Here is a 25,963-nt window from a genome sequence, read left to right on the forward strand (position 1 = left end):
AGCTGGTTTACTGCGTTGTCTCTGCTTGCACCTGGCTCAGTTCCTTCTACAGCACCTTGCACACTGCCTGCATCTAGTAGGTTCTCAGTAAGTATCAGGGCCCCAGGTGGTGCTAGTGGTAAAGAACACGCCTGCAATGCAGGAGATGTGAGACACAGGTTAGATCCCTGGGTTGGGAAGAGGCCCTGGAGGAGGGCTAGCATCCCACTCCAGTATTCTTGCATGGAGAATCCTATGGACAGAGGAGCCTAGGGGGCTATAGACCATAGAGTCGAAAAGAGTTGGACATAACTGAAGTAACTTAGTATGTAAGCAGTAAGTATCTGGTAAATGACTTTTAATGTCTATAGAACAAGCCAGGGTATAAATACATGAACAAAATAACAGTTATGCTGTCCTTTTTTTAGAGCATTTTAGGCGATATCCTAGATCCTGTTGACAATTTAAAGATACTCAGCCATAAATATACTCTATGCTCTATGTTCACTAGGAAAGATCTGGGAAAATTAAATACAAAAATAAAAATCACCAATAGTTTCTCAGTCCAAATAAAATCAATATTAAAAGTCCAATTTAATGACTTTAAAAAATATTTATTTGGCTGCGCTGGGTCTTAGTTGCGGCACAAGAGATATTTATTTGCAGCATGTGGGATCCAGTTCCCTGACCAGGCCCCCTGCACTGGGAGCTCAGAGTCTTAGCCACTGGACCACCAGGGAAGTCCCTTAATGACTTGCTTTTCATATGTGTGATCATTCATTACCCCCTTTATAAATGACCCTTAGCTCATTTTAAAACACAGGATTATTAAAGTGGTGGATCAAGGAAATGCCATAGAGCAGTGCTTTTTAATATGTGACTAGGAGCCCTGGGGATACCCTGAGAGTCAGAGCTCTGGACCCTCTCTTCAACAGAACAGTTTTAGAAAAGTCAAACCTAATTTAAGTTTTTGAAAAACCAAAACCCTTAATTAAGGCTCACCTTAAATGAGACTATGCTGGTTTTCAGGGATTCATGGGCAGAATGAGCTTTGCTATCACAGTTCCTTCCCAACACTACCTTTATAGAGTTTATCAGTCAGAACTAAAGACTGGGCTTTAAAACCATTAGAAACACTAAGATACAAAGGGCTTGACAGCAACAGACTATAGGAGCCAGAATCACACTATGACAAGAAGAAATTATTAAGGTTCCATACTTAACAGCCTTCAGATATTTTAGATCTTCTTAGTTTAGGCAAAGAGGCATAACAGAGAAGAAAAGGGGCAGCCTGGAAGGAGGACTCCCAGGGATGTACCACTGAACCATTAAGAGTCCCCTCTTCAGGGAGTTCCTTGGTAGTCCAGCAGATAGAATTCCATGCTCCCACAGCAGGGGGCACAGGTTTGATCCCTGGTTGGGGAACTAAGATTCCGCTAGCTTTGTGGCATGGCAAAAAAAAAAAAAGTTCCCTCTTCAAACTATGGACAAAGAGTTGGTCAACAGTGAAAGCCATGTAGCCAGAGCAGGCTGACTAATGGGGACAATCTGCCATGATTATCTGTGGCAGGCTCGAAAAATCAGATTAGTGCTACTGTAGGGTGAATGTCAAGGTGACACAGCTACTCCGGGGAAGCAGGTATCGTGTGCTGAGAAAAAACAAGCACACTTCTGGGGATAGGATTTAAGGAATGATATAAGATAAAGAGAAGGCACATAAGGTGATTTTAGATGTTGGACCAATGGCAGGAAATTATCCTACTCAGCCAGGTGAAGGCTTACTGAATTTAGCTTCTGTGTGGGCTCCACAACAGAAACAGAAGAATCAGGTGGGGCTTAAATGGGACTTGACTCCCATGGTGCCGCTCAAGGGTGTGGGGAGACGTATGGCAAAAAGAGCTGTAAGAGAATCCAGAGCAGGGGCCAGCAGTGCCAGTACCCACTGTTTCCCAAGGCTAACATGCCTTGGTGTCCTGCTGAGAATGGAGACATGAGAGCTGAGTTGGGGAATGCAAGGCTGACAAATATGGGACCCTGCTCTCAAGGAGTAGAGGCTAAGACTCATCTCAGAACCCAAGCTCCACTCTGCATGTGAGGGCCGAAGGGGATGAGGGAAAATGGCAACTAGAAGACCTAAAAGAAGCAATGGAAACAGAGAGGAAAAAGGACCCAATTCAAGTCTTGGAGTGGATACCTCAGGAAAAGTTTCTAACTTTTGTACGCATGGGTAGATTTTCCCTCAAGATAAGGAAGCTCAAAGAGGATTTTTAAACAAGGAATGATATATTTAGATTTATATTTTCAAAAACATGCTGGCCTCCATGTGGAAAAGTGACTAAAAGGGGATGGGAATGGGAGTAGGCGGACTGGCTGCCAGGCTACTTAAGTGATGGAGGAGAGAGATGATTGTCTATATTGGGGTGACAGGAGTTACACTGAAGAGAAGTGAATATAATACTCAGCCTATGTCAAGACTCAGTGACAGACTGGTTGTGAAGAGTAAGAAAAGGAGAGGAATAAAGGTAACTCCTAGACTTCTGATATGAGCATCTGGGTGAAAGGTGGTACAGTGTACTGAGATGGGTAAGGATGGAATGAACCAGTGTGAAGGAAAGGAGGAAACCAAATTTTACTTGGGGCATATGAAGTTTGGGATTTTTAACAGACACCCATGAGAAGATATTACATAGCTATGTGGTCAACAGCTGGGAATGCTGGTGGTTTATTTGCTAAGTCATGTCCAACTCTTGCAACCCCATGGACTCTAGCCTGCCAGGCTGCTCTGTCCATAGGATTTTTCTAGGCAAGAGTGCTAGAGTGGGTTGCCATTTCCTTCTCCAGGGGATCTTTCCAATCAAGGGATCGAATCCAAACAACTGGGAAGGTGGGGGGGAGGGGGTAATTGGGCTAGAGGCATAGATGTGAGAGTTCCTGGCATATACATAGTATTTAAAGCCACAGAACTGGATGAGATCCCCAAGGAAGTGTGTCAAAAGGGAACAAAAGTGGGTTAAGGCCTCAGTGTTGGACACTCCAATAATTAGAGGTCATTCAGAGGAGGAGGAAGTCACAAAAGAATAGCAAAGGAGCTTCCAGGCCAGTGAGTACAGGAGTGACATCATGGAAGTCAAGGGAAAAAAGTGTTCTGAGGATGGAGTGTGTGTTGGCGTACAAAGGAACTGCTACAAAGGAACCAGAAAGATAAGAAAAGAGAAGTAACTTTTGGATTGTCAAGATGGCAGTCACTGGTGACCTTGACTGAAGTAGTTCCCAGAGGACTCAAGCCTAGAAGGATGAGGAAGCTGAGAAGCTGAAAGACAAAGGTAGATGGATCACCCACATATAAACATTGGCCTCCAAGAACAGAGACAGGAACAGGAACCAAAAAAGGGGCAGCAAGCCAGGTGTTGGAGTCATCACTGGATGAGAGATCAGAAATGAGGAGTAGGTGTTCAAGTCTAGTAGATGAATGCTTGGAAACTTGCAAACTATGTAATCTAAAATTTACATTGTCGGGTTATGGACTCTAGGTATTGGAATCCCCAAAGAAGTGGAAACAGAGAAGTTTTTCAGTCTTTTCTCCTGCTGTCTTTGTTTACCTTCCTTCCACTACATAGCACTAAGTCTCTTGCTACGGTCTAGGGCTGACAACAGTGATGGGGATACAGAACTCTGTGGGCTGGAGTCTGATGCGATCGTGTTTTATTGTCTCTCTGGAGAAGTAGAATGTGTCCTTGGGTTGAGTTGACCCCATGCAGAAACTGCTAGGACTGCTCTGATCATGGTCCAAGCTGCAGCTGATGAGGGAATTCAGGCCTTACCAAACATCTTGGTGGACCATTATAGTTAAAATGATGGAGAAAAATAAAACAGGGAGAAGAGAATTTTTGGTTTTAATTCCTTTGGAATTTTAATATATACAGAATTTACATTTTTGGATCAGATGTTTTCTCTGGGAATTTAAACTGGGGGTGGGGAGTGGTCTTAAAGGAGACACTCTTCACTGTCTCATTTAGGCTTATTGTGTTAGTATCTCTTGAGAGCTACACCTGACAAGACGAATGGGAGGTGGAACATAAAGTAAAATTTTCTCTCAGAGGCCAATGAGGCTGGTAAAGAATGTTACTATAACCTGTACTGATCCATTTCAGAAGCTTCTGTTTCACTGGCCCTAAGACAGAGCACAAGGCACAGCGCTAGTAGGCAGAGGGGAATGGGCCACACCACCTGAGACCAGTGTGTGCATGCCCCCTCTCTCCCCACCTCTACCCGTAAGAAATGTTTCCTGCCTCTCTGCCCTGTACTCTTACTAGGTCTGCTTCAAGGATGGAAAAGCCTGAAAAATCTGACTAGACAGAGTCTGAGGTATTCACTGGGCCACTTTTTATTACGGGGCAGTGGACAGAGAATGTGCTTGTCACTCCAGCATTTTCTGCCTACTCTTTGCATCTGACTGCCACAGATCCAGGGGGCAGAAGTGTGGCATGTAGGTCCCTATTTGCATATTCCATCACAGCTTATCAGAGAGAGTCAGGATACTGCACCTCATTCCTGACAATAAAGGAGCTCATCCCCCAACTGGCCTTTATTACACAGGTGTACACTTCCCCCAAATTTCTCACCTCATCAGTATTGTTATTAATGATAGAGGAAGATCAAAGATCTATTATGTATGTCTGTTGATTAGGTACATGATACAAATCCAGGAAGAGAAACCTTTCAAATTTAAATGATTAAATTTGAAGAAAATCTTGACAAATCAGAACATCAGGTAAGCAGATACAAAGCCTGTATCAAGGTTAAAATAAACAAACTGTCCAAGTACAGAATGGGAATGATGTGGTTTGGAACAATTAACATAAAAAATGTGTTTAAATCCCCGCTCCCCAGGCCCAGTTCAGTCCAGTAGCATCCCTGTGGCAGCGTCCTCTCTGCTTTTGGCTTGCTCTTTTCTAATGTGTCCTTCTAACTGCAGTCAGAGAGATTCTAAAAAACTTACAAATCTGAGACTGTTAAGGGTTCTTAAACTGCTTTACAAAATTCAAACTCTTCACTCTGGCTTAGAAGGACCTTCTCCCCAGGGCCCTTGCTGGCCTCTTCTGCTTGTTCTCTCGATTGTGCCCACTGCTAAGGCGTCATGAAGCAACCATTTACTGCACTGTCATCCACAGCAGAGAGAGTGTGAACATAATAAGCACTATCTGAACAAAGACTGGGCCTCTCTGTAATACTGGGAGAGGTGGGGTGGGAAGTGGACAGAGAAAGAGCGACCCCTGAGATTGAACGTACTCAGCAGAGGCTTCAAGGTTCTGACTCAGGAATGGTGTTTGAGATTTCCTACACTGAATGTGAGCTGGCCTAGGGGCCTCTAAGGTCCCTTCATATTCTGAGTTCACTGACAATTCTAATTTTTAATTGACTCAGGGCTTTTAAAAAAATATTTCCTTGTTATTGACTGTAACTTGTAAGTTTCTTGCTTCTGGAAAAAGAAAAAAAGCATGTGGTATATAAACAGGTCTATAAACAGGTCAGCAAATGTGCTATGGAACTAGCTATTGGATATATATGAAGAAACCATAATATTATTCTCTGTCATCCAATTAAAAAATAAGTTTCTTGTTTTTATTTCTCAAATTCTATTGTTTTCTTTTGGGCAGTTGGCAAAGAGGTGACCCATCTTCCCATCAGTCTTCTGGTTAATTTCTCTGGCTTGGAAGGCTCCTTAAGGGACTTCACACAAGCTCCGATGGAGCTGCAGTCTGACTCTGTATCCCTCATCTTGCTAGCTCTGCTCTGCCCATGGAGGTGGGGTGTAGCAGGTACAAAGCTAGGCATGAGGAGACTGTATTTAGAACAGAAGTGAGAGGTTTGGGAATCGAATGGAAACTCAGACCAGTCCTGAGAGAAGCTGACTGTTCAAATACCAAGAGGCTGGGCAATGGCTATTTTATTAAATCAAAGAAAAATCCTCTTAGCTTCCCCCCCTCTCCCTGCCTTGTTGCTTGTCTCCCACAGCCCAGGATCTTTTGAACTCACCTGGCCTCTCTCCTCCAGTTCTGTTAGCATCACGATAGAGCAAGATTTCCACTCCCAAATCATTCGCCAGAAGTCCTCAATTGTGTGGAACAGAGGGCCTTGGCTGGCGATATAGGAGTCCTTCTGCCGGTACCCCTATGAAGGCCAGGTCAATGTGAGATGACATGTGAGTAAGATGGTTTGATCACGGAGGGGCTAGTAGAGAAGACAGGCCACTGGGCTGGGGAGGGGGCTGCCTAGAGGCAAACAAATCCCAGGCAGAGCTCCTCTTTGGTCAAGGACCAAATTCTGGATGGCACACTGGTTTCCTTGCATGAGGGTGAAGGAAGTGGGGCTGGGGCTACGATGAGCACAAATGGGAAGGTCCAGAGGTTAGTGTTTTTAGCCTTTGGTTTGTGCTGTGAACTTTTCCTTCCAGCTCTTACATTGGTGTTTACCCTCTGTTACCCCACCTTCTACTCTTGGGGGGTCTGACAGACCTAGTGCACAGGAAGGGTATCAGTTCTGCATTTGATGACTGACTCAAAGACCATCCTTTCAAGCAGTGAGAGGGCAGCACTGCAAGGCCCAGCCCAATCTCCATGAAGTGTTGGGAGCTCAGGGGACACTGCCACAACTTACATCAATGAAGGATGCGTTCACGTAGTCTGTGTTCTCCTCACCCCTCTTAACTGGAATGATCACTCTGTTGAATTCATCTGCAAGAAGGACAGCAGCTTGTGGCTCCCCAGCATCACCTGTCCTCTCCTCCCTCTCTTTTCATCTATCCCCGCCTCTTCTCAGGCTCTGGGCAGACGTAATTCCAGCTGGGTAACAACATGCCTATTCCTATCCCAGGAGGCAGAAAACTTTGGCCTTCCTGCTCTTTGCAAAAGCCACTGAAGAACTGGGAGCAATAAGAGACAATGTCATAATTCTTGTCTCCAAGCTGATCATTAACTAGTACAGAAGAAGGCTGAAGGGTTAAGGGAAAGGGGGATGGGCATTAGGGCTTTGGGGTCAGGAGAGGGCTCTTACATGGAATGATCTGTAAAACCCTATTCTTCTTCATGTTGGCTGGAAGGTTTCCGGTCCGCATCTTGTCGTTCTGGATTTTGATCGATGTTAATTTCTGAATTGGGAAGGGGAAGGGAAACATTACTGGTCTCAGTAACTGAACTTGACAAGATTATGTCTGTCACTGGACCTGCATCCAGGCCACACTGGTTGCACACTGCTCTTCTCATCAGAGCCCTGATCTCCATTTCCACATGCTCTTATCAGACCATTGTTTTTTCAACTTTAAGATCAGTGAACAAGACAAGAACGTCTGGGAAACACTGCTTTCCAGGGCCCTGTGGACCACTGTGTTATTTCCTTGGACTGGCACTTTATGATCCTGGAGCAAGGAATCTAGTGTGCCCTTCCTCCCTCCCTCCCTGCTGTTCTATTCCCAGAGGCTGTCTTACCTTCTTTAGAAAAACCTTATTAAGATGGTTTCTTCTCCTGATTCCAAGGTTTCTTCCTGATCTTTGCTACTCAAAGTGTATCCTATAAACCAGAAGCATCAGCCTCATCTTGTCAAATATGCAGAATCTCAGGCCCCAACTCAGAGTTGCTGAATCAGAGCCCCGAGGTAACCTCTTAGTTTCAGGAGTGCTTATGGAAAGTGGTCCTCCCCGTCCCAACCCAGAAATCTCTTGCTTCTGGGAGCACTTTTATTGCTGAGACTGTGACACATCCCATAAATGTGTTTAGAACCATTGTCTATCTGAATACGGCAGGGTCAGCAACCTACGGTCTATGAGCCAAGCTGGTCTACTGATTGTAAATGAAGTTTTATGGAAACACTGCCGTGTTCATTTGTTTACATGGTATCTATGGCTGCTTTTGTGCTAAAACATTGCAGAGTTAAGTAGTTGTGAATAGACCATATGGCCTGCAAAGCCAAAAATATTTATTCTGCATAAGTTTATTCCTGCTGTACATTGTAATCACCTGGGAGGGGCAGCTGAGGGACTTAAAAAAAAACAAACCACTGCCTGTTTTTGTTTCTTCACCCACTCCCTAAATGCAACCCAAGTGATTCTAACATGCAGGATTGAGAATGACTAGGGTATGAGTCCAGTACTTTTGCCTAGAAAATCCCATGGATGGAGGAGCCTGGTAGGCTGCAGTCCATGGGGTCGCTAGAGTCGGACACGACTGAGCGACTTCACTTTCACTTTTCACTTTCATGCATTGGAGAAGGAAATGGCAACCCACTCCAGTGTTCTTGCCTGGAGAATCCCAGGGATGGGGAAGCCTGGTGGGCTGCCGTCTATGGGGTCGCACAGAGTCGGACACGACTGATGCGACTTAGCAGCAGCAGCAGCAGCAGCAGCAGGGTATGAGTAACAGGCCACAGACACACCTCCCTAACTATCCACATGCCTTGAAAGAGGATTTACCATTTGTTGGTAAACTCAAAAGCAGTCAAACATTCTGTATGCCGCAGGTCACACAGATCCTTCTTTCTGAAAGAAGACAGTTCAGCTCCAACTCACCTTAAACTCCTCCTCTAGTCCATTGTTGCTGGTCCCTGGGATTTTGTTATAAATTTTCTGCAGATGTGTTTCTAGAGAGGTGACTTCCAGTTCTGTATCCCCATATAGATAATGCTCCAGAAGGGCTTGGTATATGAAGACGTATTGCATCTGAAATATGGATGATGCAGAATTCCTAGTTACACACTGGTGGTGCCGGAGCACTCTCTCCCACACTCCTGTTTCACTTCAGTCCACTTCTTTGATCCCAACACATATAAAATGATTTGCTCTTGTCCAAATTCAAGGAGGTAGGACTCAAAATGCCTGAGTCCCTCTAGGGGTGCTTAAACTTGGGAGGGAGAGTCCTACTCTGATACTCTCCTGGAGAGAAGGACAGATCCAATCCATTCATTCATCCATATCCAGAGCATAGATGGATAGACTGAGGGGCTGTCAAACCCCAGTGACACAGAAAGCCCATGCCAGCCCTCTTCCCAGTGCTGTGCCCTCTGCACCCCATTCCCTAACCAGAGTTGATCACACTGCTGCTCCTGGACCTGGCTGAGCTGTGTCACCACTCTGGGGCAATGGCTCTTCCCTTAGGACCTGTTCCATATCCTTAGGGCCTAGTGCAAATGACATCTGCCCATCTTCCTGACTCCCCGAGGGCACACCCTTCTCTGTGCTCCATATTCTTTTACTACATAATTTATAAGGCCCTTTGTCACACTGTATGATGATCATTTACAATAACCTGGGAGATTGAGTAATCTACGAGGTGGATAGATGTTTTGGTCCTAATATGCCCCCCACCTTTGTTTCAGACACAAACCACTCACGTCTGTTTGCACCATCTGGCAGCGCTGTGCCCGGATCCGGCTCACAAAGCCATAAACATCCACTTTCCGCTCTGTATGCATCATATCCAGCATGGCATCGATGACAACAAAGGTACCTGTACGTCCTACACCCGCACTGTGGCCAGAGAGCAGGAGTATTACTGGGATGGCTAGCATGCCTTGGGGGAACACAAAGGGAGGGGGAAGCACAGGGTAGAGCTCTTTCTTCAAGCCTTTACATTCTAATTCTGTATGGAACAGAGCTGGGACTCTCATGGAACCAACAACCCCACTGTATTGTGAACTCCTTACCTCGAGTTATCAGGACCAGGGACACTTAGAATGGTCTGCAGAGTCCACGTACACAAGGCAGCACTCAACTTAGCTTTCTGGCTTCACAGCAGTGGTCCCCTCACCCCCAATCTTGGAGGACTGCCCTTCCCTCTTTCTTCAAGTGCTTTCCACCTAGCACCCAAACTTGAAGAGTCTCTCTGGCTGCTGCTCTGGGGCCTAGGTAATTCATCTGCTCTGTGCCAGCCTCCTTGGCCAGGGCTCCTATGCCTGCCCTGCTCTCAGTGTGAGAACAGAATGTGGTATGAGTGGGGAGCCAAGGGTCAGGCCACACTGACCTGCAGTGTACCACGATGGCCCCTGCATACTGAGGGTTACAGGCCTTCACCTTCTTAAGGAACTTGAGCATGCCAATCGGTGTGAAAGGCACCCCAAAATCTGGCCAGCTGGTAAAGTGGAACTGAGTGATGAGGCGCTGTGGCTTTCTGTTGGTCACGTCGCCCACCTGTGAATTGAAGAGATCTTGCATGTTGGCCCTGATACCCTGGGGTAGGGCAGCACCAGGGGAAGGAGGGTGAGACTGAAGGGGCCAGGGCCAGCTGTAGCTGTCACTGACAATGGGGAAGTGAAGAGTAATAAACTTCTCAAGAAAACAATTATCCTCCAATTATAAATAAATAAATTTTTAAAAAAATTAAAAAGAAAAGTTTTAACCATGGACAGAGAACCTTCCCAGGAACCCCATGGGGTAGTCAAGGCTGTTATTGTTATTTATTTCTACAGACATGGAATGTGAAACTCAAAAAAGTTAAATGACCTGGTTATGGTCCCAGGATTAGTAAAAGGCAAGGTCAGAACTAAAGTGCAGGTCTCCTAATTCTTGGTAAGCTCTCTTTTCACAGCAGCACACTGCCCTCAGCTGAAGGCAATCTTTGCTCAAGCCTCCAGGGTCACTCTGAAGGGTCAGGAGCAGGGCCCACATCCTTGATGTCAGGAGTCTTTGGGGTAAGAAAGGAGATGAGTCAAGTACCCAGAAGATTACACTACCTCCTGACACACCCAGTTGATACTTAAGATGACCAAACTCCACCTGAGTAATACTTTTTCTCCCAGTCATGAAAATGTTCCTCCCTTGGCTTTGATCAAAACGGGGGGAGGGGGGAAGATAAAATTCTGAGAGCCTTGATTTCTGATTTCAGAGTCCAAACATACTGCATGCTCAGTGACTCCTGACCACCCTGAGTAAGAGGGGGATGACCCAGCCTGTTCTGCCCTCTTAATGGTCAGCAGATCCTAAATGAGAACCAAGAAAAGAGGCAGGAGACAGTACCTGTTGAATGCAGAACTTCCGTACTGTGTAGTCCACCAGCACGGTCACATCCTCTACTGACACACGGATATTCCCGTAAGTCCAGCAGCCTTGGTCTGGCCAGTACTGGGCACACTTACACTGGAAAGGAACAGACATGCATCCCCCTGACTTCAGGCCTCCCACCCCTAAAGGAAAGGACCACAAAAGCCCAGACTGAAATCTTCAGAAAGCCTTCTGGCCTTTTCTCACACCTCTGTCAGCTGCAGACTTTAACTGTTTCCCTTTTTTTCTTTGGCTGTGCCATGCAGCTTGCAGGATATCAGCTCCCCGACCAGGGACTGAACACAGGCCACAGCAGTGAAAGCCCGGAATCCTAATCACTATGCTGGCAAGAAACTCCCTGTTCTTTTTTTAAGTTCTTCAGTTTCCATCCCATTTAGCACAATCTCTTAACTTACACATAGCCCCAGCCACATATTTCCTCATTCTTTCCCAACTCTAGTGTTTCAATTCAGGGCAAATCAGAAGCCATTTTATGTATAAAATCTGTACTTCCACAATATTCCAGGTCACGCTCTAAGGGCAAGTCCACTGATCCCCTGGAAAAAGCAAGCTGCTATGAGGAAGTCACTAGGATGGATTGATACAGACTGTAAACTTGCCATGAGAGGCCCAAGGCCTTCTCTGGGGATTAGGCCTTGAACAGCTCCCAAGAGCCACAGGTAGGGATGGAAGAAACGAACTTAAAGTCCAGCTCTAAAGCTAACCCTCCTAAGCTGATCAACACACCCAACAGCCCAGCATGGGTATTAGATTGACTCCGGCGCCATCCTGGAGAGAGACAGTTATGAATTGGGATTCTTCTCTGGGGCCTGATTCAGGACTCAGGATTGGTGCTGGCTGTGGCCCAGTGATGGAGCTGACTAGGCATGGACTTAGCAGTCACAGAAAGAAAAGGGCCAGTCAGAAGCTTTGCCTGAAGGATGAGGTCGGGGTTTCACATTTCCTTGGGCCCAAACAGCTCCCTCTGCTGACTCGGGAGGAGGGACAGAAAGAAAACAAAAGCAAGAAACCCAGGGGAGTGAGGGACAAGAGAAGCCAGGGGAGAAAAGCCTCACTGAGGCTTTTCCTTGGCTAATGGTCCAAGTCTTTCTTCTAAGATGTTTTGGATCTAAGGTGAGTTATTTGGTTACCAAACACAGGCCGTGTCCTAGGAATATCCCTCAGATCATCGAAGGCGTCCAGGCCACAGGAAAATGTAGTGGGCACCCTGGCCTGGAGTCTGTCTGGATGAATGACTGGCACAGAAGCCAAAATAGGTGGACACCCTAGGCTCAAACACAGAACACCAAAAAAGCAGTCCCTCTGTTCGTCATGCCTGTATCAGAGGCCATTCTATCTAATTTCTCCACTCACCTCCTTTCTCTCCTTCAGATTGGTCACCATGACAATAGTGGCTGTGTTTTGTTCCCAGATCATCCTCCAGAAATCATTCACCGTTTCTTCCTTTGGTCCTACAATAACCAACAGCAAAGATGAGAACACACAGCAAGAGGAAGAAGGATGCTGGGAAATTAGGAACATTCATTCCTGATTTTTGGAAGCCTGTACCCACATGTCCCCAGTTAATTATAGAATCCATCTACCCATCCACCCACCTACTAACTGAACATTTCCACCATGTATGTGTCAGGTACTTCAATAGGAAGTGAACTGGGGGTGTGAAGTTGTCAAAATAAAAAGAGACCCATACAATGTTTCCCAAGGATACTACAGTTGAGGATTAGGAATCATGACTCCTAATGAATACCAGTGTTAAGGGCAAGATAGTGAGCTACGTGCTTTATATCTCATTTACTCTTCTTATCATGCTGTGAGGTGAGTATCGTTAGTGAAACAGGTTGGGTAAATTGCTTAGGCTGAAATTTAAAATTTACTTCCTATACAGCCTTTTCCAGAAAGCCACTAAAAGGGCATAAATAAAGAAAAAAGTGGGATCTAATATAGGACAGAGACTAACAGAATCCCCAGGGTATTGGAAAAGGGAAGGCTCAGGATAATTACTCTGCTAGAGGCTAAAGGGCAATCAACCCAGAATGGAACGAAAGAAGGTTCTAGAAGGATCCCAAGAGAAAAACTTAAAAAAATTAAACCTCATGTATCTGAGGGTACCAAGAGAAAATATGTATTTCCAGCAAAGAGTTTGGAGGGGAAAAAAAAAATCAGTGCTAGGTATATACAAAATTAAGTAAATAAGGAAAAAAGGTAATTATTAACACTTGGGAAAGAAGAAAACCAAAAACTGTATCCAATTAAAAAAAAATCATATAATACTATGTGCTTTAGCTGTGAATAACACTGGCCTAGTAATAAGAATGTAAATAACAAGTATTATCTTCACTCCAAATTGTGATTTAACTCCACTGGGAGAATAGGGAAAAGGGACACATCTGAGTGTGATGTAGTTTGTAAGATTTAATAAGTTATGTAGTAATACAATAGGGCTTCCCAGGTGGCGCTAGTGGTAAAGAACCCACCTGGCAATGCAGGAAACATAAGAGAGTCCGAATCCTGGGTGGGGAAGATCCCCTGGAGGAGGACACAGCAACTCACTCCAGGATTTTCGCTTGGAGAATCCCATGGACAGAGGAGCCTAGGGGTACAGTCTATGGGGTCGCAAGGAGTCAGACATGACTGAGCTATTCAACAGCAGCAGCAGCATGCATTAGTATAAGAAGAGGTCAACAGATAAAAATGGTTGAATTAGACTAAAAAGGTGAAGATAAAATTTTGAGGGGAGAACTTGTTTCTATAGATCTTGTAATACCTTTTTTGACTTTCTTCAAGAAATTTTGTACTCCCTTTGGTAAAAAGAAAAATATTAAGACGAGAAACAAATCATGTCAGAAGTGGACACATGCCAGAAAGATGTACAGAGGGAAACTGTTTCACTGCCTGGTAAAGTTAGGAAAAATCTCCTGAAGGAGGTGACATCTTAGCCATGTGTTAGGACAGATAAAGCAGACGTGAATTTAGAAAGGAGGCGCAGGGAGAAGAGGCACTCCAGGCAGAGGGGCCGGGGGCTAACAGTGTGAAACACACATGGGCTGAAGGTGAGCTCACTGTGTTGGCGGTATGGAGGAGAGAAGACGAAGCTAGGAAGATAGGTGAGGTACCAGAATCTAAAGAGCTGGAGGCCAGGTCTTTACAAAGGCTTGTTTTACAGATAATGAAAAATCATTATAGGATGTTCATGCGAGTCTGACAGAAGTTTTACATTAAGAAAGGTCATTCTGGTGGAAGAAATGCAAGGAACAAAGCTAGGGCCTACAGGGATCAATCAGTGAGCTACTGCAACAGAACGAGAAGAGCTGAGAGCAAGGGCGCGTGTCAGAGAAGGCCGATTTTGGAGATAGAAACCGGAGGACTAATCGTATTTAAAGCAAGGGACAGGTAGGACATCTGAATGATCCTAAATTAGGCTTGGTGATTAGGTCTCCAAAGAAGTTATGAGAAAAAGCAGCTCTGGGCTGAGGAAGTCACATTTCAGCTTCTGATGTTGAATCTAAAGAGTTTGTGAGAGTATTCAAGTGGAGGGGCACAAAGTTAGTTTGAAAATGTGGCTCCAGAGCTCAAGAGAGGCAGCAGCCAGTCAAACAGAGGTGGGTATTAGATGAACTCTCTCAAAGAGGGGGTGGGAGTGGGGAGTAAAGAAGGGGTAAAGAATTCTGTGTAAACACAGAATGCTGGGGATCTTTGAGCATTATTCAAGTTCAGACAGAACAAAAAGCTGAGGAGGCAGAAGAATGGACAGAAATGTGCCACGAAAGACAAGAATGGAATTTTAAAGAAGTAGCCATCTACAATTTTCAAGAGAAACTATATTTAAGATGCAGAAAGAAGAATAACAGCTAGAGAGAGAATACTTAGAGAAGTGAGAAAAATCAAGAGAACAGAATGTCTGGAAATAACAGAGTTTCAAGAAGAGCGAAGTTCTGTGAAGTTCAAGAGGGAGTCTGAGAAAAGGCCCACAAGGAAATCAAAGGTGACTAAGAAATATTTTAGCATCAAAAAGGCACCATGACAAACAGAGGAAGAGACTGTATGTGGTTGTTGGTGCCAAAATCACTGAGTAGGTGGCAGATGAGCTGGGCCTTGGAGAGTGGCCCTGAATCGACAGATGGCTATAGAGGGAGGGTAGTGGGGCTTGGTTAGGCAAGGGCCAGGCCCTGGTGGAAGATTCAAGAGCAAGGAGGATATAAGGCTTTTCCTGACCACTCTACTTTATTTTATCTCTATCCCTATTTTATCATGCTCACAGTACTGTCCAACAGAATTTTAGGCGATGATGGAAATGTTTCATATCTGCACTAATACGGTAGTCTCTAGTCACTGTGACTAGTGTGACTGAGGGACTGAATTTAAAATTTTATTTAATTATTTTACTTTGGCTGTACCATATGGTTTGCAGGATCATAGTTCCCTGACCAGGGACTGAATCCATGTCCTTAGTGGTGAAAGTGCAGAGTCCTAACCCACTAGACTGCCAGGGAACTCCCTAAAATCTTGTTTTAAATAGCCACTTGTGGCTAGTAACTACTGTATTGAACAGAATAGCCACTTACCAAAGTTTCTGTTTATTTTGCTACAAATTATCCTCTAGGGGTAAAGAACCTGCCTGCCAATGCAGGAGACTTAAGAGATGTGGGTTTGATCCCTGGGTCAGGAAGAGCCCCTGGAGAAGGAAGTGGCAACCCATTCCAGAATTCTTGCCTGGAGAATTCCATGGACAGAGGAGCCTAGGGGGCTACAGTCTACAGGGTGGCACAGAGTAGGACATGACTGAAGCAATTTAGCACAGCACGGCATCCTCTACCAACTAAAGGCTCCTTAAAGGCAGAGACCATACTCTATTTTATTCCTGTACATATTTCCATCACCTAGGCCAGTGCGTGGCACACAATAAATGGTCAATAAATATTTGTTGAATGATTAATTGAATGGGCTTTGATGGACCATAATAACATCAATTACTTCACAGTGCTACAAACATCAAGATATTTTTTGCTAGGATCCTAAAAGTGAGGACACTTATTAGAACTTTACACTGTGGAAATGTGTACAGAGCATGTATAGCACATTGGGTCCCTGATTTGAGGGTTTTTAGACCACTTTTCTGTGAATAATAGTAGAGCTCAGGCCCATGAGTGGGTGGAGATGAGTCAGACTGGACCTTTGAGTCTCTAATCCTCTTTAGAGAAGCTCACTAGACTGTGTTGTGAGTGTGTGTGTGTGTGTGTGTGTGTGTGTGTGTGTGGTGTTCTCCAGGATTTTTTATGTACATATAAAAAAGAATTTATTTCAAAGGACCCCTGGACACTAAATCATCAAGATGAAGCCCCTTAGTTAGAAACCTGCAAGGTAAATTGCTTTTCTTTCAGGTGGTAATAATTACAGAAGCTAATACAGTCTGTGTAATCTATTTAGGATTTGGAAGAAAAAACCCAAGCCCATTCATGGTTAAACCCAAGAGTAAAAAATTATCTTATTTTACCTTGTGCAGCAATGAATTTGTTCTTTTCCTGGTAGCCCTGGGAGTGGGGTAGGGGGAAATAGAGGAGAAAAAGAAAGTGAAAATCCAAAAATGGATAAGAATGAAATTCTCCAGACTCCCAACCAGTTTACAAAGCCTCCCTTGTGAAAAGGGCCAGGCAATTAACAAGAATTTCTGTTCTAGAAATTTTCAAGGTACTGATGTTTGAAACAACATCAAGCTTTGGATGTTGTTGTTTTTCAGTTGCTAAGTCATGTCCGACTCTTTGCAACCTCATGGACTGCAGCATGCCAGGCTCCTCTGTCCTCCACTATCTCCCAGAGTTTGCTCAAACTCATGTCCATTGAGTTGGTGATGCTATCTCACCATCTAATCCTCTACCGCCCCTTCTCCTTTTGCTTTCAATCCTTCCCAGAATCAGGGTCTTTTCCAATGAGTTAGCTCTTTGCATCACATGGCCAAAGGATTGGAGTTTCAGTATCAGTCCTTCAAATGAATATCCAGGATTGATTTTCTTTAGGATTGACTGGTTTGATCTCCATGCAGTCCAAGGCACTCTCAAGAGTCTTGTCCAGCACCACAATTTGAAAGCATCAACTCTTCAGCACTCAGTCTTCTTTATAGTCCAACTCTTACATCCGTACATGAGTATTGGAAAAACCAAAGCTTTGACAATACAGACCTTTGTCGGCAAAATGATGTCTCTGCTTTTTAATATGCTGTCTAGGTTTGTCATAGGTTTTCTTCCAAGAAACAAGCATCTTTTAGTTGGATAGCAGGAAGCAAAGCTTACATGGTCTAGGCAGTCTTCTTAAAGTGAATTATTAATGAACACTAGTATAAGAACATCCAAATAACAACTACTAGGCTAGATCCCATGGACGGAGGAGCCTGGTGGGCTGCAGTCCATGGGGTCTCGAAGAGTTGGACACGACTGAGTGACTTCACTTTCACTTTTCACTTTCATGCACTGGAGGAGGAAATGGCAACCCACTCCAGTGTTCTTGCCTGGAGAATCCCAGGGACGGGGGAGCCTGGTGGGCTGCCGTCTATGGGGTCGCACAGAGTCGGACACAACTGAAGCGACTTAGCAGCAGCAGCAGCAGCAGGCTAGATCCTGTTTTGATGCTCTCTCAGCTGCTGACAATCTGAGTCTTAGTGTTAATGGATAGGAAACTTCCAAGTCAGAAGCATGTGAGGCTGAGCCCACACTAAGAAGGTAAAAAGTCTTTTGCTTGATGATGCTTCACCCAGGTGCAGAAGATTTCTGGGAATAGTCCATGGGTATGGTTAACAGCTCCCAGGTGTTTGACAACAGGGTTCTCCTTTACCGGAAACGGGAGACAAAGAAGCCAAGCAGCCTGGGGACATCACTTAATAAGATATCATATATTGTCATACATATATATATATCTTAATAAGATTTATATATCGTATACTGACACATATATATGGAATCTAAAAAGATGGTACTGATGAATTTATCTCAGGGCAGCAATGGAGAAAGACAGAGAACAGATCTATGGACATGGTGGGGGGAGGAAAGGGGAGGAGGGAGAGGGTAAGATGTATATAGAGAATAACACGGAAATTTATAATATGTATATAAAATAGACAGCCAATGGGAATTTACTGTATGACTCAGGGAACTCAAACAGAGGCTTTGTGACAATCTAGAAGGGTGGAACAGGGAGGGAGATGGGAGGGAGGTTCGAGAGGGAGGGGACATGGATGTAACTATGGCTGATTCTTGATGTGTGACAGAAAACCACAAAATACTGCAAAGCAATTATCCTTCAGTTAAAAAAAATGATAAGGATCCTCTGAGAAACTGACACTAGCAGTAACTTTCTTTTTCAGTATTTACTGTTTAGTCACACACCTTTTCAACCTCATTGTTTAAATGTAGTGTTCACTTGAGAAGTCCTAGGTAAATGAAAAAATCATTTGATTTAAAGATTGTAAATACCTCTGTTTTTTTCAGACAGCATTAAGATGGGCAATGAGGGCAAGACAGTTTCATGGATGGGACACCATGTCACACCAAGGTGACGATGTGAAATACAAGTCTGCAAGGCAGTGGCAGAACTGCTGCTCAGCACTGGAGAAAGCTTTAGGCCTCAAGATGGAGATGTTCAGAATTAACAAGAAGCTTATTAAAATTTTTATTTAGAAGAGCAATTTAAGTTTTTCCAAATATTTTTAATCAGTAGAAGATGAAAACTGATAAGACCTTAATTCAGGATGCTGCACTTTGGTTACAGCACTAAACGTGTAATTAAAACCGAGAAGTTCTTAGATTATGTTAAGCTATAATATATCCCCGCTCCAGGAGAAGTAGCTGCCAAACTCTCACTGGAGTGTGTGGGTCATGAATAGCTTAAAAGCACAGTTGGAGGGTCCGGCCCGCAAGTGCTTCCTGCTCCATCTTCATTAGGAGTGTGCTATATATTCCCTATGAAAACATGCCTACATAATGATATGGTGATATTGCTTAACCAATAAGGTAAAACTAGAATGAGGCCAAACTACTGATCTTCCCTGTGTTATATTCAAGGGAAAGAAGAAATGTGGCTCCCGAGATCTTGAGACATCTTTGGATTCTGAAAGTCAAATGCCAAGTTGGCTCCATGTGGCATCTACATTTCTACCAGTTTAAAAACAAAAACAAAACACTTCTAAAAAAATCCTGTAAATACTCTTAGACACCTAAGAGTAAGTGAGGAAACTGGTCTCTCCTAAGACTTCAGGCGGAAAGCCCAGCTGCCACCTGTTCCACTGTCTATTTCATCTTCTCTTGTTAACAATGTCAGGTTCACTTCGGACCTTTGTAGTCTCCAAACCACAGGTCCCACCTCCTCCCCAACTGCTGCCACCATTCCCTTGTACCTGACACCACTTCTCTTTAAGATTCATGTGTGATCTTGGTTCTCTGTGTGCACAAAGGGCTCAGTAAGTGATTGCCAGGACTGGGAATGTTGATAAGAAGATTCTTTTGGGGGTAAGCAAAAAGTTCTAAAACTAATAGGCAATAGCTAAGAGGTACAGTGTTTCTTTTCTGCGGTGATGAAAATGTTCTAAAAGTGATCACTGTTGCACATATCTGTGAACAGACTAAAACCAGTGAATTGTAAACTTTAAGTGGGTGAAAATTATGGAATGTGAATTACATCAATAAAGCCATCCTAGGTGGTATGTGATAAAGAGGCTGCCTGCCAATACAGGAGACCTAAGAGATGTGGGTTTGATCCCTGGGTCAGAAAGATCCCCTGGAGAAGGAAATGGCAACCCACTCCAGTATTCTTGCCTGGGAAATCCCATGGAGAGAGCAGCCTGGCAGACTACAGACCAAAGGGTCGCATAGTCAGACACGACTGAAGCAACTTAGCATGCAATGGAAGCATTAACTTGGTAAACTTACTAAAATTCAAGGAATTCTATTGTTTCAAATGTCTGAATTACTGTTATATAACACTTACCAAACCCTATTTTTTCTCCCAACATGATTGAGGTATAGTTTATATAAACTTACCTTATATACCTCAGTCATGCTGGGAGAAAAAATAGGGTTTGGTAAGTGTAACTGGCAGCCCACAACAAATGGCCTCAATGTGCTTCAGCAAAGGCTGCTGTCTGACCCTCCCAGTCCAGAGCACATGTGCTCCCTCTTTCCCACTGGATCTCTCATCTGCACTCAACTCTGCTGACCACTGAACACCCTTCTCCATGCTTTTCTTTGTCCTCTGAGATGCTCTTCTCTCCTGGTCTTCTGTCTCACTCACGAGCACCTCTTGCCCAGTGCGCCTTGGCAGAGGTTTTTGGACTCCCTGTCTCTAATGGCTTTGGAATCTCTCTCCTGAGCTCAGATCAATGCCCAACTATGCTGGATACATCCACATGAATCACCCTATACTTTTTTTTTTAAATACAAGAAAGGCACAGGTTGGTTTTCTTTCCCCATAATTAATTTTTCACAGCATCTCTCCAATCACAAGTATTACAAATGAAAGTGAAAAAAATCACATTTTATAGATTTTAGATTTGTCTTCAGCATTTAGTTCAAATCTCACCATCTTCAAAAAACATTTCTCTTGCAAAACTCATCAGCTAAAAGTTCTACCCAGGCAGTAGGAAGATGGTCTTTGCTAGTCCATGGCTATTCTTCTGCCATTTTCCCTAACCAGTTAGGGTTGAACAGCAGAGTGAGGCACAGATGGTGGGGGTGAGGGGAAGGGACACAAGGGCTAATTTCCTCTAGTACAAGATGGCATCTGAAGCTTGATGGAAGAGCAGAACTGGAGAGACCCGAGGAAGGGTCCAGGCCCTGTATTCAGTCAGAGTCATGGCTGGGAGTGGAGGAGCAGGAGGAGGTATGTCGCCTGCCATGCTTATGGTGTTTCTGCTGCTTTTTATGATCGTTCTTCATTTTCTTCTGCATCCTTTGTCTGTCACCATTCCTGGTGCTACCATGCCAGGAGCCAATGGGTTCACAGGATACATGCCAGGGGCAGGTGGTGGGTATGGGCAGGGGTAGAGACCTGAGGGCTGGCATCCTAAAGACCCTGGTTGTGGCACAGGATAACAGGGCCCACCAGGGAGAAGAGCTGGATTCCCCTGGGGTGCTCCTGGGGGAGTGGGAAGGTGGGCCTAGAGGAAAGGTAGTGTTGGCGGATGGTGGATGAGCAGGATTGCAACCTTCAGGGTGCTCAATGTTAGGCAGGTGTGGATGTGGCCCTGGCTGCCCAGCACTGGGATTTCACACGTTCAGTGTTTCCTCCAGCTCAGGTCAATATACTCTACAGAGTATCACGCTATACTCTCTCATACATAATCGATCACCACGTCCTACTAAATTCTACCTCCAAAGTCGTTTTTACTTTGATAATTCTCCAACCCTTCTACCCTCACCATCCAGAGCCTGATACTGTAACAGCGTCTAACTGGCCCTTCCTAAGTCCATGCTGCACACAGTAACCTGAGTGATCAATATTCAAATGTGGCCATGTCACTCCTTATCTTTAACACCTTTCAGTGTTATCCCACTGCCTAGAATAAAAACTCAGCTGTACTGAAAATTTGCAGATATTTTAAGGTAGCTCAATCAACATCCAGTCCCACCCACTAACAGCCTGACCTCCTTTCTATAGAGGCTGAGAAACTAAAAGCTGAATTCCCCAGACTCTCTTGCAGCTCTGTTCAGCCTAAGAACTCAGTTTCTTCCTAGTCCCACATAAGACTTGGGACAGAAGTGAGTAATGTGAGACGGTGACTGCTAAGAAGATGTAGTCTCTGGGCAAGCATGGCAGCAAAAGCATTGAGTTCTTCTGAAGCAGCTGTAAAGGAGTTCCACTCCGAGAGTCATACGGGGCAGCTGGGTACATCTATGGCTGCTCTGTTCCTCACTGAACACCACCTTGCAACTCTCCCACAGATTCTGTAAGCTACCTAGTATCTAATAATAAACCCCTTCTGCTTAAAAGAATAGAAAGCTGACACTGCTGTCTGAAACTAAGAACCCCAACACACACCTGACATTCAGCACCTTATAAGACTGAGCTCCTACCAATTCCTCAAGCCTCCTTCCTTCCCACCTTGTACCTCATAACTAAGACTACTATTTCCAGTCTCTGACTTCACTCTTACTTTTCTTTTTGCTTTAAAATTTCTACCTGTCTTTCTTCTCTTGAATGTAGACTTACCCTTTAATATTCAGCTCTACTGGATCACCAGGTTGGCTGAATGTTTCCTTCTCTTAAGTCCCAAAGAATCTGGCAGTATCTCCTTTGCACATGTTGCACACTAAAGATAATGATCTACCTGTAGGTAGATCACACTAGGGACTACATCCTATCTCTGTAACCTCTAAGCCTATCCCCAGTGCTTAGCACACAAAAGGTGATCAAAAAATGTTGCTTGAATTGAATAAACCTAAATCTTCTTTAAGCCCTGACTCTTACTCATGGTTCACCATAGCTTTTTCTTGCGTTTCTACTTTCACTGAATTTGTAAGTGCCCCCAATTTAACCTCTTCATCTGAACTTTCATTTCACCTATTAATAACCTCCAATAAACACCATGGCATTACAGGATGCCCTACTGTGAGCTCCAACTAAGCATGGCCAAAGCAGAAGGCATGCTTCCTTTTAGTGCCTTGCTTATTATGATCATAAAGACCCACCTTACTTGCTTACCAGTCTTCACATCCAACTTACTTTTGTCTGTCTTCACCTTCAGTGTGGGAAGGATCCAAACTAGTTACAGTGACAGATGCTGCTGATTACTAACTCAAAAGCTATTCCTCCCCATTCTTCCTTGCCATCAAAACCATGCTTTTGTTTGGATATTTACCTTCTACTGGCTTGGAAGATGACAATTCCTCAGCCCCAGAAGGGTAAATCAAGATAATTCTCAGTGCCTTAGCCAGTGACTAGAGACAGGGTGTAAGCATGTGATCCGATGCTGGCCTGTTGGCTCTGAAGGGCACTGTACTGGACAGGCTTCTGAGAAAGATCATGCTCCCAAATAAAGAGGAAAGCATATGTACAAATTCTCCACCTCCTCCTCCTCTGTGCTGCTTGTTGTGTGTATAAGAAATGTTTGAAACTGCTACAGCCATCTTGTGACCAAGAGACACTGCCAACAGGATGAAGACATCTGAGTAGAAAGATGGAAACACCTGTTTTCTTAAGGATGTCACTGAGTCACAGACTCAGCCAACCCTGGAACTGCTGTATATTTGCTTTCAGATTATATGAGAAGTAAATGTTCCTGTCCAGACCAATTCTAGCTGAGTATTCTGTTACCTTAAGATGGAAACATTTTGACTGATACTGCTATACTCTTCCATATAATATTAAACTCAATCTATTCCTCCTTACCTGTTCATCATAATCTTTGATCTAAATTCTGGGAATCTTATCTGGTTACTAGCCTTTTTCCACTTTCCTTTATCTACCACAGCAATCATTTCTTGTAGGGTTCTTTTCCTTCTAACTATAAACATATGACCATCCCTATGAAACATAAATACAGGAATTTCAGCAAATCCATTCTAGTGAGGATGCCTGCACCGCTCCATTTCTGAACTCCATCTGATAATCTATTCATTAGCCACAGCCTCTTTTCTTCCACCTTTCTCCTTTTTTATCCCAAGACTGCTCTTTCAATTTGTTGAAACCTGGTCCTTGATCCCTTCCTTTCTCCACCGAACCTGAAGCCCTTAGCTGACTACTTAGAGGAGCAACTGACTTCTCTAGTCCTTTTAACTGAGTTACCTAATGTTTTCTACGTATCACCAATCCTAGGTACAATCGGAGAAAATCACACAACTGAGGCCCTTATACATCAATGATTTCCATCTTAGGTAGGTCCTCAGTGCAGCTAAACATGTTTTTTTTCATGCCCTTTTCCATGTTCTTTCTTACTGATCTCAGTACTCTCATGTCACAGTCCCATCCCCCCTTTTCAGCAGATAACCCTGACTTAACTTCTCAGAAAACACAGATGAGTTCCTTCAGCTTGATTTATTCACACTTACAAACCAACTCTATCTATTCTATATTCCTTTACCAGCAAATTAAGAGGAAAAACTTCCTTTTTTATGTTCAATGCTAATCTATCAGCTTAAAAAAAAAAAAAAACTGTGGTAAAATATATACAACATAAAACTGACCACTGTAGCCATTTCTAAGTGTACAGTTCTGAATAAATAAGTTTATTCACATTGCTGGGCAACCATCATCACCATCCATCTCCGAAACATTTTCATCTTCCTAAACTCTGTACCCATTAAATGATAATTTCCTGTTCCTCTCTCCCTCTAGTTCCTGGCAACCACCATTCTACTTTTTGTCTTTATGAATTTGACTACTCCAGCTACCTCACATAAGTAGAATTAGAAAGTATTTATCTTTTTGTGACTGGCTTATTTCACTTGCCATAATGTCTTCCAAATTCATGCATGGTGTAGTATATGTCAGAATTTCTTCCCTTTTCAAGGCTAAATGATATCCCATTATATGTATATACCATATTTTACTTATTCATTCTTCCCTTGATGGGCTGCAATCACCTTTTAGCTATTGTGCTTAATGCTGTTATGAATATGAGTGTGCAAATTTCATCAATATTCTCTTCATGCTTCAGTAGTCAGGCTTGCTCTTTTTAGCTCTCTTGCTTACTCTCTTTTTTTTTCAAACTCTCCCTCTACTGATTCCTTCCTGTGAGCCTATAAAACATACTCATGTCTCTCATACCATCTCTATAAACATTCTCTAAATCACCCTAAAAACCTCCTTCCAATTTCAGCTCTCCTCTTGAAGTAGACATGACTAGCCAGACTCATCTGGAGTCATATATCCTTGTCCTGTTTCCCTACTTTTACTGTAGATGGCAAGGTGTGATTCTGTTCTTAGTTATCCGAATAAGCTCAATAAAGGATTCACTGACTCCTACTGTGAGGTATACATTTAGATTCTGATTTCTGCGTGGGAAAATTTTGGTAATGATGACAGGTAAACATAAGAATACATTTTAAACTATCTGTTTGATCTTTAAAAAAATTATTTTTTAGTCTTTTAAAAAAATTATCCTCAGGGAAAACTTGTAATGACAAGTAATCCTCCTTATATGCAGCTGGAAAAGAGCCAATGATCAGTCAAGGTAACAATGAGAAAAACTCAAGTTTCTTACATTGATGAATGAAGCATTGATGTAATCAGAATCTGGAACTCCTTCAACTGGTGTCAGATGGACTCGAGAGTGGTCATCTAGAAAAAAAATTTTTTTTTCAATTAAATTCAATTTTATTTTTCCCTGGTCCCAATGCAAGCAGGCCAGTTGTGACGATGCAGAACTGTATAGGTTGTATATACACCTATATAGGTTGTCACTGCAACACTATTTATAACAGCAAAAATTCAAACATATCTCAACCATAATATGGAATAGTAAGCAGATGATAAAAAAGAAAGTGAATATTCCTATTTCTCGACAATTGCCAATATATATTAGCTTTGTTTTTATTTTACATTTCTTTATAGTCTCAGGTATACAACCTTATAAGTCAACATCTGTAATGACTACAGTGATTACCACAAGTCTAGCTACCATCCATGACCATGCAATAGACCCCCTCCCTTTCATTCATTTTACCCACGTTCAACCCCCTTCCTCTCCAATAATCAATAATCTGTTCTCAGAATCTATGAGCTTGTGTTTGTTTTGTTTTTTTTTAGATTTCATGTGAGTGAAATCATACAGTATTTATCTTTCTCTAATTTTCCAAGATAACAGCAATGTATACAGCATACCAGTTATACTAAAAAAATATATACACATTTATACACAAATAAGAAGACAAAAGTATCTATAAACGGCTAGTATAGTGGTCTCTAATTATATTATGCACCCAAAAATACATCAGGAATTTTTAAAAGAATTAATT

At 43.4% G+C, this 25,963-nt stretch overlaps 1 protein-coding gene and 1 pseudogene across 9 annotated transcripts in view; both read right to left on the reverse strand.

The window, feature by feature from the left end:
* Positions 1-25,963, reverse strand: part of PTPRA (protein tyrosine phosphatase receptor type A) — a 170,910-nt gene that overhangs the window by 3,898 nt on the left and 141,049 nt on the right. For all 9 annotated transcript variants that reach the window (XM_010811350.3, XM_005214474.4, NM_001206500.1 and 6 more), the window contains 10 exons: positions 25,210-25,286; positions 16,519-16,555; positions 12,381-12,478; positions 10,983-11,102; positions 9,991-10,157; positions 9,362-9,497; positions 8,541-8,690; positions 7,033-7,126; positions 6,637-6,713; positions 6,016-6,150 (listed from right to left, as the gene is read on the reverse strand). In XM_010811350.3, coding sequence (XP_010809652.1) covers positions 6,016-6,150; positions 6,637-6,713; positions 7,033-7,126; positions 8,541-8,690; positions 9,362-9,497; positions 9,991-10,157; positions 10,983-11,102; positions 12,381-12,478; positions 16,519-16,555; positions 25,210-25,286 — 1,091 coding nt within the window. The remainder of the gene's footprint in view (positions 1-6,015; positions 6,151-6,636; positions 6,714-7,032; positions 7,127-8,540; positions 8,691-9,361; positions 9,498-9,990; positions 10,158-10,982; positions 11,103-12,380; positions 12,479-16,518; positions 16,556-25,209; positions 25,287-25,963) is intronic.
* LOC101903899 (proline-rich protein 13-like) lies at positions 16,562-21,274 on the reverse strand (annotated as a pseudogene).

This window comes from Bos taurus, chromosome 13 (genome assembly GCF_002263795.3).
Source record: "Bos taurus isolate L1 Dominette 01449 registration number 42190680 breed Hereford chromosome 13, ARS-UCD2.0, whole genome shotgun sequence".
Classification (NCBI taxonomy): domain Eukaryota; kingdom Metazoa; phylum Chordata; class Mammalia; order Artiodactyla; family Bovidae; genus Bos; species Bos taurus.